At 42.6% G+C, this 14,497-nt stretch overlaps 1 protein-coding gene across 1 annotated transcript in view; it reads right to left on the bottom strand.

Moving 5' to 3' along the window:
- Positions 1 to 14,497, bottom strand: part of PRKCH (protein kinase C eta) — a 234,001-nt gene that overhangs the window by 20,098 nt on the left and 199,406 nt on the right. Inside the window, exons 11-12 of the mRNA XM_030319248.1 lie at positions 9,545 to 9,683; positions 8,727 to 8,915 (exon numbers count right to left, since the gene is read on the bottom strand). Of these exons, the coding sequence (XP_030175108.1) occupies positions 8,727 to 8,915; positions 9,545 to 9,683 (328 nt within the window). The remainder of the gene's footprint in view (positions 1 to 8,726; positions 8,916 to 9,544; positions 9,684 to 14,497) is intronic.

Below are 14,497 nucleotides of genomic sequence, written 5' to 3'. Positions count from 1 at the left end.
AAGCACTCTGTAATCTCCCTCTAATGCCAAGTTTACAATGCCTCCTGAACTGACAAAGGTGACTCAGGAGAGTGCACCAAACTCCTTTCAGCACTTGTTTAACCTGGCCACCTGAGTGAGCTTACAGAAAAGGGCATTGACTCCACCTGAGTCAGCACTGAGCCTCGTGATCCCTCCGAGGAGAGGAGATGATTTAGTACAAAGGAACACTCACCTCACAGAAAGGCCATCACCTTCCTAAGCTCTTCGGATTCATGAGGACTTCCCCAAGTCTCTCTTTCTGGAGCTACACGAAGGCAAAACTCAGTGCAACCATAGAAACTCTAAGCAAACTCTGTATTTTCTTCTGTGTTATGATTATTAGCATTTGGGGATAATTAATTTAGTGCCAGTTAAGGAAACTCAGCCAACAGAAAGCATGCATTATTCTAAAACCAAGTTAAAAAAAAACATTTAAAAAATCATTTTTCAAGTCATAAATCTGGAATGCTTTTACACAAGTGTGTCTTCATATTTCTTTTCTGTGTTAACTTCTATGGGTATTGCCAGTTTTTATAATCTATGAGAGCTAATGGGTGGGATTGTTTTGCTTTTGGGGCTTGGACATATGAGCATTTCACATACACATTTAAAGGGACGATGAGAAATGAGAGACAAAAAAGCAAACAAGAAAAATGGTCTTCCCGTTGCAGTTTTTTTGAGTGCATGCAATGGGTATTTTTAGTTTTAAGGATCATGGTTAATGATTTGGGGGTTTTTCCCAAGTAGAAGTCCTGGGCTCAACTGTGTATGTTCCAGTTCCCCTCTTCCCGACGGTTCTGTGCCCCAAGTGTGTCCTCACAAACGAGTCCTCTGCCTCCATCCACGTCTATATGAAATGTTTGAACATCCTCACACAAGGAACTTAAAAGTCCACAATCTTGGGGGTGGGGGTAAAGGTGATGATAGGAAGGGCTAGGGTAGGAAAGTAACACTGGGAGTTCTGTTGGCTGGGGCCCAGCCTGTTCAACCACTCATTTTCTGTGGAATATGGGACAAGAATACCCCCTCACCCTTGATTCAGGGGACTCACTGACATTATTACACCATATGAAGCCACAAGATGCTTAACACCTGAATCTATGGTATGCTATATAAATGGGTATCCAAACAGTTTCCAGAGATGATAATAATGCCTTCCATTCTTAAAAAGTTTATTTTTGAGATAGAGGTAGAGAGCAGGGGAGGGGCAGAGAGAGAGAGAAAGAGAGAAAAAGGGAGAGAGAGAAAAAGGGAGAGAGAGTATCCCAAGCAGTCTCCATGCTGTTAGAGCATATGCAGGGCTCAAACTCACCAACTGTGAGATCATGACCTGAGCTGAAATCAAGAGTCAGACGATTAACCAACTGAGCCACCCAGGTACCCCTAAATACCTTCCATTTTAAAAGGTAAAAAGCAATTCAAACAGTATTTCCTTTTGAAGGAAAAAAAAAGGCAAGCAAAATATCCAGCAGACACCAATTCCAGGAACAGTGCTGACCTTATGTTCTAAGGAAAAAAGCATCAGGAAATCTCAGGAAGCCAAATAGGGATGGCCCACCAACTGAGAGTGGTGGGGGGAGCGGACGTGAAGGGCTGGCTTGAGATCTTGGCCCTTCCTGCCTTGGTGGGAAAGGGAGGACCCAGCCCACAAGAAAGGATCCCACAGGGCAGGAGGGGAGCAGCTCGGGGCAGAGCTCACCAGTGAGGGCTCTCTTATTCCCTGTTCTTTGTAAAAAAAAAAAAAAAAGAAAAGAAATCATTCTTTGGGGTACACTTAGCTTATCAACTTGGGGCTGAGGTATACTTCTTGGGAAGGTACAGAGACTGTTCATGGATGTTGAAGAATGAGAATGCTAAAATCTGATTAATTTTGTAGCATAAAAATGACCAGGATAATATAGACTCCCAGTCCAGGACCTTGAGACTCTTACTGGCAATCAAAAGGCATAGCTGGATCCAGATCTACTGCTAATGAAATATTTCATGATAAATTCAAAACTAAACTGAAAAAAAGAAAAAAAAAAGATGTAGCTGGATTGGCCAGATAGCTGCTATGTGGCTCATATTATTTCTTCTGTTTGTATATTTGTATTGTGAAACGATTTTGGTGCATTAATGAAGGCCAAGTTCATTTTACACAGTCTGTAATGTGTGTGTGTGTGTGTGTGTGTGTGTGTGTGTACCTACATATCCATATAAAATCAATGTTATACAAGTTCTAAGTATGTATGTATACATATGTGCCTGTGTATGTGCACATACACACAACACATAACATTGAAAAAATTGTACTATTATGGGAGTTTTCCTTTTTAAAAAAATTTTTTTAAGGTTTATTCATTTTTCAGAGACAGAGAGAGACTGAGTGTGAGGTGGAGAGGGGCAGAGAGAGAGGGAGACACAGAATCTGAAGCAGGTTCCGGGCTCTGAGGTGTCAGCACAGAGACCGATGCAGGGCTTGAACTCAAGGACCATAAGATCATGACCTGAGCCGAAGCAGGACACTTAACCGACTGAGCCCCCCAGGTGCCCCCGGAAATTTTCAAACATACACAAATATGTAACCATCATGCAGCCTTGACACTTACTATACACGCCCAATCTTGTTTCATCTCTTCCACTCTGCTACCCCTGGATTACTGCAAAAAAACAATCCTAGATATTTCACCTGCAAATGCATCTGTCCGGTCTACAGTACTCTTTATGACTATTCAGGATGATCTCTTAAACATGAAAAAAACAATTTTGTGACTCATACTTGCTTGAAATCCTTCAATGACTTATCTTGGCCATCCTTCACATGGTCTCCAGTGTCCTTCACACACAGCGTCATCTCCTACAACCCCAATAGCCCTACCCCTTTGCTCACTACAGTCCGGCCCCACTGCCAGAGAGGTACTCAAATGGATTCTATCTCAAGATCTTTGTGTACTTCTTGAACCTGACTAGCTTCTCTTCAGCCTTTGGTTTCAGCTTAAATGTCATTTCCTCAGGATGGCCTCCCTCGATGACCTAGATTGGGTTACATCAACCTGCTGTATCTTCTCAAAGCACCTTAGACTTTAAAAAAAAAATCAAATTGTTAAGTATACCGTTATTTGTATAATTTCTTTTGCGAACATCTTTTTTCCTTCCTATTCCTGCTGGACTTAAATTCCTTGAGGGCAAGGACGATGTCTGTCATGGTCCTCCCTGCACCTCCAGCCCCTTGTGTAATACCTGAACACAGCAGAACCATGGCTGCTATGCATATATGCATGGATACATGCCTGTTAAATGAATAAGTGAATCAGTATCTGTGTGGCTATTTACATCCCCCATAGGTGTCTTTGGTTTGGACAGAAACTCCTGGAAAAACACAATACAGTTCTCTCTGGAATAAAAATTCAACCCAGCCTCGTATACAATTTAGCACTTAATGACCTTGGTGATATTGGTGGATCTTGATCAAGGAGAGAGGGTGATGATAACGACACCTCTCAGTATGCTATGAAATTACTACTCATAACTCAGCAATACTAAGAACTTAACTCCCGTATCGTGCGTGCCACTTCGAAAGTGCTTTCATGTGTACTCCCTCATTTGAAGTGGGTACCAGTGGTGTCATCATCCCTGCTTTGCAGAGGGAGACTGAAGAGCCATGGCAGAGGGGGAATGAGGCTGCGTGCCTCTCAGACTAGTGCGTGTTTCTTCCACTCTATCGTGTGAAGTCGGTTCACCTCTCTGGGTCTCGGCTTCATCTGCCAATGAGGGATTTAGACAAACTGCTTTTTAAAGATTTTTTCATCTCAGCAATTCTGTGTGTATGTTTCTAATAGTCACCATGCTCTAAAAATTAAGGGTAATGACAAGTGATCGCAGTCCAAAACTTAGCTTGGAGGACCTCCTGACAGTTTTTAGGACCATGCAAGACACCAGCCAATGGAGTCAACATTCAACATTAGGAACTCTTGATGTCACCAAGTTCCCAGAATTATAGGCGGTCACAAAATCCTGGAAAAGGGCTTGAAGTCAATATTTTTAAAGAAAGCAATGTGCCTTATCTAGAACTGGAATTGCACAACGGAATAAAGGCTTGTTCAGAGTCCTTAAAAATGTCTCAGCTTATCAAACTTCTAACATAGATGGACTCCCCAAGCCCTCTGTTATCTGGCAGAGGACCATTTGTTTCTACTGAGCCAGTACCACTCAAAAGTTACTGCAGACAACAGTTTGTGAATAAATCACATTGTGAAACCATTGGCCTATTTCGCCACAAGTAAAACTAGTAGATTTGGATGTTTATACAACCTGAAGTCATCCCTTCCTAACCTCCTCACTGAATCCTCTTCCACTGTCACCCCTTGAATGCTGGTGGGCCCTAAGCCCCCTCCTCCAACCTCCTTTTATTCTTCAGCCTGTACCCTAGTCATGTTTGCGCCCGTGTTCTTATTGGTCTGGGTTTTTCTTTTATTTTTTAAAAAACCTGTGGTATAATATACAGAACATGATATTTACCTTCTGAACCACTTTTAAGTGTGTAGCACATTAGCACAGTCACACTGTTGGGCATCTATCACTACCCATCCATCTCCAGAACTTTTTCCATCCTCCAAAACTGAAACTCCATACCCCTTACGCACTACCTCCCCACGCCCCGCCTCCTAGTCCCTGGCAAACACCATTTTGCTTTTTGTCTCTATAGATTTGACATTCTAGGTCATTCTAGGTCCCTCATGTAAGAGGAATCATACATTTGTCCTTTGTGTTTAGCTTATTTCATTAAGCATGCCTTCAAAGTCCATCCATGCTGTAACATGTATCAAAATTTCCTTCCTTTTTAAAGCTGAATAATAATCCATTGTATGCTTATTACCACATTGTGTTTATCCATTCATCTGTCAATGAACATTTGGATTGTTTCCACCTTTTTGACATTGTGAATACTGCTGCCATAAACGTTGGTGTACAAATATCTGTTCAAGTTCCTCTTTCATTTGTTTTGGCAATACATCCAGAAATGGAATTGCTGGACCATGTGGTAATTTTAGGTTTAATTTTTTGAGAAACTGCCTGCCATATTGTTTTCCACAGTGGCTGCACCATTTTCTATTCCCGTGAATAATGCACAAGGGTTCTAATTTGTTTCAAGAAATGTGCTTAATGGCCTTTGGTGAGTCACAATTTCTCTGGGCCTCAGTTTCCTTATCTATAAAATGGGGGGATCAGAATAGACAACAGACAATCTCTAAGGTTTCTCCTAGCAGTAAAAAACTGTATTGGCCTAATTAAATCAAGTTGCAATTAAAGCCAGAAAGTAGTCTGAATGGTTTATAAGCATGACTTGATACCTTAAGCTCTTTTCCTAACACAAGACACGAAGTAATCATTTTTCAAAGGACAGAGTCGAACAACGATTTCATGCATCCAGCTTTCATTAATGACATTAGTGGCCACCTCCTGAGCATCTAATCTATGCCGAACACTGTTCCCAGTATCCCCTGCACACTATCTCATACCCTAGTTGTACAGATGAGGAAACTGAGGCATGGCAAAATTAAGCTATTTGCCAAAGATAACACAGCTAGTGAGTGAAAGAGCCACAATTTGTCCTCGGACAGCTCTGCTATGGAGGCAGGTTCTTCACCACCACACCCAGACGAAGCCTTTCCTTCTTGGTGAACGAAGACTTTCCTCAAGTCTTGAGTGCTCTTAACTGTTTTCTTGCTTTTCCTTGATCACACTTCCATTTAAATGTCTCAGCCCTCTGCAGAGAAGAGCTGCATTTCCTCAGCTATGGCATTTAAGCTTTTTATTTTTAGGCATAGAGGCTGAAATGTACAAAAGTGTCCCAGAAATCCTCTGGGTAAATGTATTTTAGTAATTTTATTGGATACCTTTTTCAAGTGTTTTCCAGAAAATCACTTTTAAGGAATGCTCCTTGAAGAAAGAAGAAATCGAATGCTGAAGGTGTTCTGGACAATAATCTTATGACGTGGGTTTTATTACCTTGAGTTTGTAAGCAAGGACACCAGGATTCAGAGAGGTGCAGTAACTACCAAGGTCACTGAGCCAAAATATAATAGAGCTAGGAGGTAAGCCTGTCACCAAGGAAAGCCCATGCTCCTTCCTCCAGGGAGACACCCCACAGAGAACACAGAATGACACTTAGGAAAACCAGTGCAAGGTCAATGACACATCATGACCTCAGGTTCTGTCTCTACCCAGCTGAGCAACTGGTATCTGAAAGAAAACTAAAAGGAAGTGAAGAGGTTCACAGTTTCCCAAAAAGCAAAACTGCAAGGGGAGGGAACAAGTCAGTCTCCAGTGAAGATTAGGTTCACTTTAGGCACCAGAGGTTCAGTTTCCTCTTAAAACAAAGACTGTGGAGGGAGAATGTTTCTGGATAACCTATAGTCACATTACCAAAAAATATTTTTACACACATCAAAGATATCTTTTAAAGTAATTGGATTTACCTGCTTAAGAAGAAGCTTAATAGTTCCATATGGATCTTAATCTTGACTTAGTACCGATTCTAGGTTTCGCAGGGATTGAACGAGGGAGCTAAGATCTAGGTCCCAGATTTAGTTGGGAAGAATTCTCTCAAGAGGATTCTGAAATACTGGAATACAGTTAAGGACTACTGCAGTTTTGAAGAAAAAAAAATCAAAAGAAGCAGATGTGAGTGATGTCCAACTCAAATGATGAGGCCTCAAGATTTCCCCTGGATCCAGACAAAAGAGAGGAGATATTTATTGGAGAAACGCTGAACTGGATTGTTAACCCTATAGAGAGAACATGAAAGTTTCCTGAGGCACAGACTGACTTATTTCCTACACTTCATGGTAGCAAGCATAATGACATTCATACACCATGCGAACAAGACACATTTCTTTATACTTTGAACTAGTACTTTCATTTGAATCATAAACTCTGGGGTTTTCTTTTACATTTTAAAAATGCTGAATCAGGGGCGCCTGGGTGGCTCAGTCGGTTGAGTGTCCGACTCTTGATTTCACCTCAGGTCATGACTTATGGTTCATGAGATAGAGCCCTGTGTCAGGCTCTGTGCTGACAGTGGGTGGAGCCTGCTTGGGATTCTCTCTCTCTATCCCTCCCCTGCTCATGTTCTCTCTCTCTCAAAATAAATAAAACTTAAAAAATAATGCTAAATCAGCTACAGAAATTGAACTAAATATGTGCACTATGAAAAACCATTAATATAATGATGGTGGTTGTAGGCCACAGGGGTTTAGCAGGCCTTAAGAGCCAGATTATGGACCATGGTCCTGGGAAAGTAATAATGCAAAGCAAGCCTGATTCTGTAGCATGATTAGGTTGTGTTAAAGTAGCTTAGGTCATCAGAGTTAGCGGGAGCCAACCTCAGCAAGTGCTGTTCCCTTCCAGAAGTTAAACTTTAGGGCATGAATCCACAAAGAAAAGCCCTCCTTTGTATTTTATTCATAAAATTATAAAAGCCACATTCTTGGTTTCCTCAGTCTAAAACTTCTACTAACTCTACGACTCAGTTGTTCTTACGGACATATGCCATTGTTAGGAGATATTTGGCAGAATCCAAAGTGACTTCACTTTTATTTCTATAGGAGATTAGTGTTTCCTCAATATCAGGGGGGTACTGGCACCTAGCCTTGGGAATCAAGTTACCAATTACAATTCACTTTGACGATATTTGCCTGAAAAGGATTTCTGTGATTATTTCACTTTTAGTGATACGGAGAATTCTCAGGGACAATCGTGCCTTCAGCCAGTACACAGTGACCTGCATACAAAATGTTTTTGAAAAGGCACTGATCATATGACTGAAGATTTCTAAAGGGAGACAAGTCTCTCAACATGATAGCCAATATTTCCCAAATTTTGTTTTTTTGCCTCAAATCACTGAAAAGGACATAACTTAAGGAAAGTAATTCTTATCCCATAGAAATTATCCAACAGAGAGAATGGATTCTTCTGATTTTTCCCTACTGGAAGAACTGAGCTTTTATTCACCTTTATTCCCCTATGCATACAGCAGGTGATAATACATGATTTGTAAATTCAACTAATGTGGTTATAGGAATGATCCAGATTACGTGTGCTTTTTTATTTTCAACATAAAAGCATCAAATCCAAGTTTCTTCCTCACTTCAAAATAAGGCTTCCAACATGGTACCTTAAATGCACACAAAAAAGACTTTTCATGATACATTAACTGCACTGCTCCTGAATCTGGGCCTGGCACCTCACTTATTATTAATAAGAATGATATGAATGCAAAAGGAATCTGCAGAAGTTCGGAAAATCTCTCCCGGCTTCACCCAGCACGAAGGGAAAGGCCCCTTCATCCTGCTTCTTGGACACTGCAGACAGAAACAGTCAGTATGTAAACAAACCGGGGATAGCATTCACGTGACCCAACACCCTGGCATGTCCTGACTGTATAAAGGAAGTGCATCATTTCACCTACACTAAAGTCACAGGTGCTAGAAATACTTGATAGGTGGCAAACAATGGTATCAACCGCTTGCATTTGGCCCAGAAAGAACTATTGCATAACAGAGGAAAACATTCCGAGAGAACTCATTCTTTGATTCTTCAATTTAAAACATATACTGCAGTTAGCACTGGGAGCTTACTATGGGAAGGTACTGAAAAAACACAAGCAGCACACACGGCCAGCTGGTATGCAGCCGGCCAAACCTGGCTAGGTAAGCCAGACTTACAGATTTCAGGATCCCTGTGGCATCTTCATGGAGCCATGTTGGGTAAACCACTTCATCGTTCAGTATGGCTTCAAAGAGGTCATCTTCGTTCTCTGCCTCAAAGGGGGCGTGACCACACAGCATCTCGTAGAGCAACACGCCCATTGCCCACCAATCTACTGCAGGTCCGTAGAGCATTTCCTGGAGGATCTATGTGAAGAAGGCAATGTGAGAAGTGCTTTGCACATCTGATTAACAAATGTGTCCTTAAAGACCAGGGAAAATGTTGGATTAGGAAATATCAAAGTAAAAAAAAAAAATGCACATTTCATGCTATCTCTAGAGACTGGTCCGTTTTCTCTGTGGTTCAACTCAGAGGACTTCTCATCCAGGTGATCAAACATTTACGGCCTGTTTCAGCCTAGGTAATGGTACGTGTGCAGATCCAAAACAGAAAGCGTGTTGGCACTGCATCCCTATAGAGGGAGGAAGATACTGGGCTCACTCACTTGCATGGGAAAGACTGAGGAACTTTATTTACTGCTGCTAAATGGGGCTGGGATCAAAGCACCGAGTAGAGACAAAGAGGAAAATAACTAGCTGTGAGTAGAGCACACTTTGTCCTCATTCAGGGCTAATGCCTAAAGCAACTACAAGGTTTACAACAACATTTTTAATTCAAATTGTTATTTATAGGAACTGAGGGCATTTTCTGCCATCATTCACCCAATGAGGCATAAGGGAGTGCGGAGGCATCAGCTTGCAATGCGCCCCGAGAGCCACAGCACGCAAGAGCAGCCCGTGGCATCTCTGCTCAGGATTTCCAAAGCCGTACTCACCTCTGGAGCAATATAATCGGGTGTGCCACAGAAGGTTGCTGTGGTGACTCCATTACAAATCCCCTCCTTGCACATCCCGAAGTCCGCCAGTTTACAGTGACCCTCGTGGTCCAACAGGACGTTGTCCAGTTTGAGATCTCTGAAAGAAACAAAGAGCAGCGTGCTCTAGGGCAGCCGGGCCCCAAACCTGGACGGGCTGGCTCATGGGGTGGGCGATCAGACCATACCAAGCAAGCTTTCTGCATACATTTCAAAGGGAACCAACGTCTTTGGGTTATCTTAGAAAAAACTTGAGACCAACTCTGAAAATTTGCCTCAGGGCTCCTAGACGATGGTCCCATATGAATAGGCTACCCACATATAAAAACCTAGGTGTGATGGTGTCCCCTCACCAGGGCATCTTCACAGCGGCACAGGACTGTCATTCTGGAGCTTCACACTCACAGTGGGCTGTGTCAGGGCGCTCATGGCTCTATGTACCTATCTCTGCTCTGGGAATCAAGTTGTGTTGGCCTGTGTGGCCCGAGGGACAGACTGGTCTCTGTCCAGCCCAGGATCACCTTTCGGCTCAGAGGAGATCGGTGATGACAGAACTGGCGTGACCAGTTTCCAGGCTGTGCCCTGGGAGCTGATACTGTGACCACATAGGTCTTACAGAGGGAGGTCACTGGAGATACCCAGGAATGAAAACAAAGTCCTGTTTTCTAGGAATCCCCGATAAATGAGGTTAAAGCAGCAGAGTTTTCCTGGCACAGATCAGTGGGAACGCAGACCAGACCTTCTCTCTGCTCACCTGCTCCTGGCAGCAATCTCCCTGGGCATAAGCTGTGTAAGCACTCAGCTGCCCACTTCAGGAAAGGAAGCCTTTTCTGCCTCTAAACCGAATCTGGCCTTCTCCATGCAAAACCCGACTTTCCAACAAGCAACTGTTTTCAGTAGGCTGTGATCAGTGGAGATGGTTTCCTTCCCCATAGTCACCACACAATATGAGCAAGACGTATTTTTTTAATGTTTGTTTATTTTTGAGCAAGAGACAGAGACAGAGTGCGAGTCGGGGAGGGGCAGAGAGAGACGGAGACACAGAATCCAAAGCAGGCTCCAGGCTCTGAGCTGTCAGCACAGAGCCTGATGTGGGTTTCAAATCCACGACCATGAAATCACGACCTGAGCAGAAGTGGGATGCTTAACCGACTGAGCCACTTGGGCACCTCAAGCAAGACATATCTGAAGGTGGAATCACGAGGTGCAGGGTGGCAGGTGGGATGACTGTGGTCCTGTACATGGGAGGAAGGTCACGGCCAAGAGTATGGTCTCTCTCAGCTGTTCTTCCAGGAGTGGTTTCAGACTCTAGGCCCTATCAGTGCCTGGTCGTGTGGCTCCTCTCAGCCAGATGGCACACATTAGAAGTGGCCAAGGTTAGGGGCTTGTGGGTGGCTCAGTTAAGTGTCCGACTTTGGTTCAGGTCATCCTCTCACATGTTGTGGGTTCAAGCCCCGCATCAGTCTCTGTGCTGACAGCTCAGAGCCTGGAGCCTGCTTCGGATTCTGTGTCTCCTTCTCTCTCTGCCCCTCCCCCGCTCACATTCTCTCTCAAAAATAAATAATAAAAACATTTTTAAAAATTAAAAAAAAAAAGAAGTGGCCAAGGTTAGAGATCACAGTCGGCCGCCCCAGGGGAGAGCAAGCCCGTGGGGGATCAGAGCCTGGGGGCGAACTCTTTCAGCACCAGGTTCTAGCCTAGTCATCCAGGCCCCTGTGGACCTGTGCCTAGAGCATGCTCTCTCACTGCCAAACAAGGTTACTGGGTTTCTGAATTGTCCTAAAGCTGTTATGCCTGCTAAGGACTCATAAAGGATTTTGTTTGGTAACAGGAACAAGTGCTAACAGAAACTCACAACGGTCTGGAGAACCGACCTTTGATTGCTCAAGAGAGCTTGTGACTAACATCCCAGGTAAGAGGTTTAATTGCTTATTACTCAGTCGCTGTCATGGGCAGCAGGAATCGTTCAGGGAGAGACAAGTGCTTGCAATCAGTTCTGTAAGCTGCCCATCACAATGCCCTCTGCAGAAGTCCAGAACGCAGCCTCACTGCTCAGAAGACAGAAGTGACAGCACAGTGCATCCCTGCCACAGAATGCCTGAGGCCACAGAGGCAGGTTATACTTCAATCCTGACTTTTCAGTCTAATTCTAGGCCTTCTTTAGACCTGTACAAGCCCTGAGAGAAACGCCATTGCTTGTTTTACACCAGGTGCTACTTAATAGACAAAACTCCCAACCTGGGATTCCAAGGGCATTCAATTAAGAGCATAATATAATCCCAGGCTATTAGTTCTGCCCTCAGCCTAAATATCTCACACCTTCTCTGTAAGTTCTGTCCTGATATCCCCAGAGAGTCAACTCTGCCCCCAGAGTACCCAGTTAGTTCCTGCTCCTATAACGGCATGCCCTGCACTGTATTCCAGAAGGCTCTGTCTGTGTACCTGTCTCCCCCTTAGCTGGGGCTAAGCCTTACTCCTCCCTAGTTCCAGCTTGGTCATGGAAGAAGACGCTGACCAAAGACATAAACAGAAGCATGTCAGACAGACAGCAGTGAGCTTCCCTAGCCAGCTCAGTGCCTGTCTTATTTTCAGGGGAAGAAAGGAAGCTTCATAAACCTCACTGGGATCCTTGTTCCAAGGTAATTAAACTTATAAAAAGTGATGTGCTTTATCCCTTAGAGACAGATTCCAGAGGGAGGAGAAGAAGAATCCTGAAATGTAAGTTCAAATTCTTTGCTTTGGTGAAGCTGGAGAAGGGAAACTACTTTAGGAAAGACGATTATAAAGCAGAGAGGACCCAGTCATAATACTTTTCCATGGCTTGCAGCCAGATGACAGAGTAAAACATTGACAGGGTTAGTCAAACAGATTCAAAGGTTACAGAGCCATTCATGGACACGGTCAGCTTCCATTTTAAGGGTAATCATGATCTTCACTTAAAAAAAAAAGAAAAAATGGGGCACCTGGGTGGCACACTTGGTTAAGCATCTGACTCTTGATTTCAGCTCAAGTCATGATCTCGCTGTTCATGAGTTTGAGCCCCACATCGGCTTCAGTGCTGACAGTGCGGAGCCTGCTTAGGATTCTCTGTCTCCCTCTCTCTGTCCCTCTCTTACTCGTGCTATATCTCCCTCAAGATAAAATAACACTTAAAAAAAAAAAAGATGGTAAAGAAAAAAAAAGCAAAAGCAAAAAAAGTCATTGTATGACTTCTGACTTTGAAATACGCAAAGGTCAGTTTTTGGCTTTGAAGTTCCTTAGCCTCCAATGCCAACATGTAACTCAACAGCCAAACTTAACAAGGCTACACAATGAAGATTACAAGTTCATACAGGGCAGAGGCTCAGATCCCAAAGTGCCAAATACGCAATTACCGGCTCATCCTTCATTAGGTCACTAGCACCGGTATTTAATAGCTGTAACTTTTGTCATACAAGCATAGAAGGGTAGAAAGAGTTACTTTATGCATTGTTGTTGCTGCATAATCAGGGTTACTTTAAAATGCCCATAGTGGTTTCAGAGAAGCATCCCAAGTGGTTGAGGACAAAGAAATTCAGAATTTGTATTTATTTTGTTTCCACCATGAGCTATTCTGAGAGTCATAAAACAGAATGACATGAGTCTTTCTGCTTAGATCACCGGAATCAGTGAGTCTTCCAAAAGAAATAAAGGAAGGTGAGTTGTGAGCTGGCTCCTTGAACAAGAATGACTCTAAGAGGCTATTCAGTAACTATTTTTAATCTATTAAAATTTTTTTTTTATCATGGAAAATTTCAAATATATACAAAAGTACAGAGACTAATATAACAATCCCTGTAGTGGTCACAGAGCATAAGTGCTATCAATGCATGTCCCATCTTGTTTTGTGTATACATTTACTCCATTCCTGATCCATCTTTTTTCAGATTTTGAAGCAAATCCAAGACATAAAACCATCTCATCTGTAAATATTTTAATATCTTAATCTGAAAGATAATAATTCTTTAATGAAATACAACATTGATATTGGTTATTAAAAATATACAGTCAATATACTATTCAAGGTATACTGCTTTTTCTCTGCTCATTTGAGTTATGTGTGTGCATGTCCGTATAACCTGAAAAAAGCTTCTGTAGAGCACAATAGTATGACAGTAGCTAATTCAGCTGCACTAAATGTTCACCAGATGCTAAGTGCTTTAGCCACATTATCTCATTTTAATCCTGAACAAACCCTGTGAACGAGGATCTCAGCAACATTATTTAGTTACCCAGGGGTAAATCCAGGATTCTCAGTTCTGCTCACCTCCTTCCAAAGCATGGGCTCATAACCCACTACAGTGGGCAAACACTCTTTTATATACTGGCATTGCATTGCTGGCTAATCCCCCTAGTAGATTATTTCCTGAGAAGACTTCCCCAATTGCAACAAGAACTGTGTGAGAATCGATAAGTATCCCAAAAAATGAATTATGGCAAAGGGACATTTTTGTGCACATCACTATGAAATGCATCGTCAAAATTTTGCCAAAAATTTTTTTTTGCTTTGGTTTTTAGTGTGTGCATGGAGAAGGAGTTCAATGAATTTTTTCCAATCCTTGCATGTACAGGAATAGGGGAGTGCACAGCAAATGTGTCTCTAGTGGTCAAATATTCTGAAGATCATTCACTGCTCTCTTCCAAGGAAGAGAAGCTGGTACATGGATAAGGGTGAAGAGGTGGCCGAAAAGAATAAATTTAATATTATGATCATAATTTCACAACAAAACCATTTAGGACTGGCTTGTATTTTGAGTGTCTGGGTTTATATAAACTTGTAATTTTTTTTTTTCAAGGCAAGACTGATTGTGTTAAATTGGTAAAAGAATGTTGAAAGGTCACTGAAACAGCAAAAGCCTAAAATCTCATTGTATCATCAGTTAGATAGGAGTGCCA

The sequence above is a fragment of the Lynx canadensis genome, chromosome B3, assembly GCF_007474595.2.
Source record: "Lynx canadensis isolate LIC74 chromosome B3, mLynCan4.pri.v2, whole genome shotgun sequence".
Classification (NCBI taxonomy): domain Eukaryota; kingdom Metazoa; phylum Chordata; class Mammalia; order Carnivora; family Felidae; genus Lynx; species Lynx canadensis.
The sequence above is the reverse complement of the archived record's forward strand: the minus strand, read 5'-3'. Positions and strand labels throughout refer to the sequence as shown.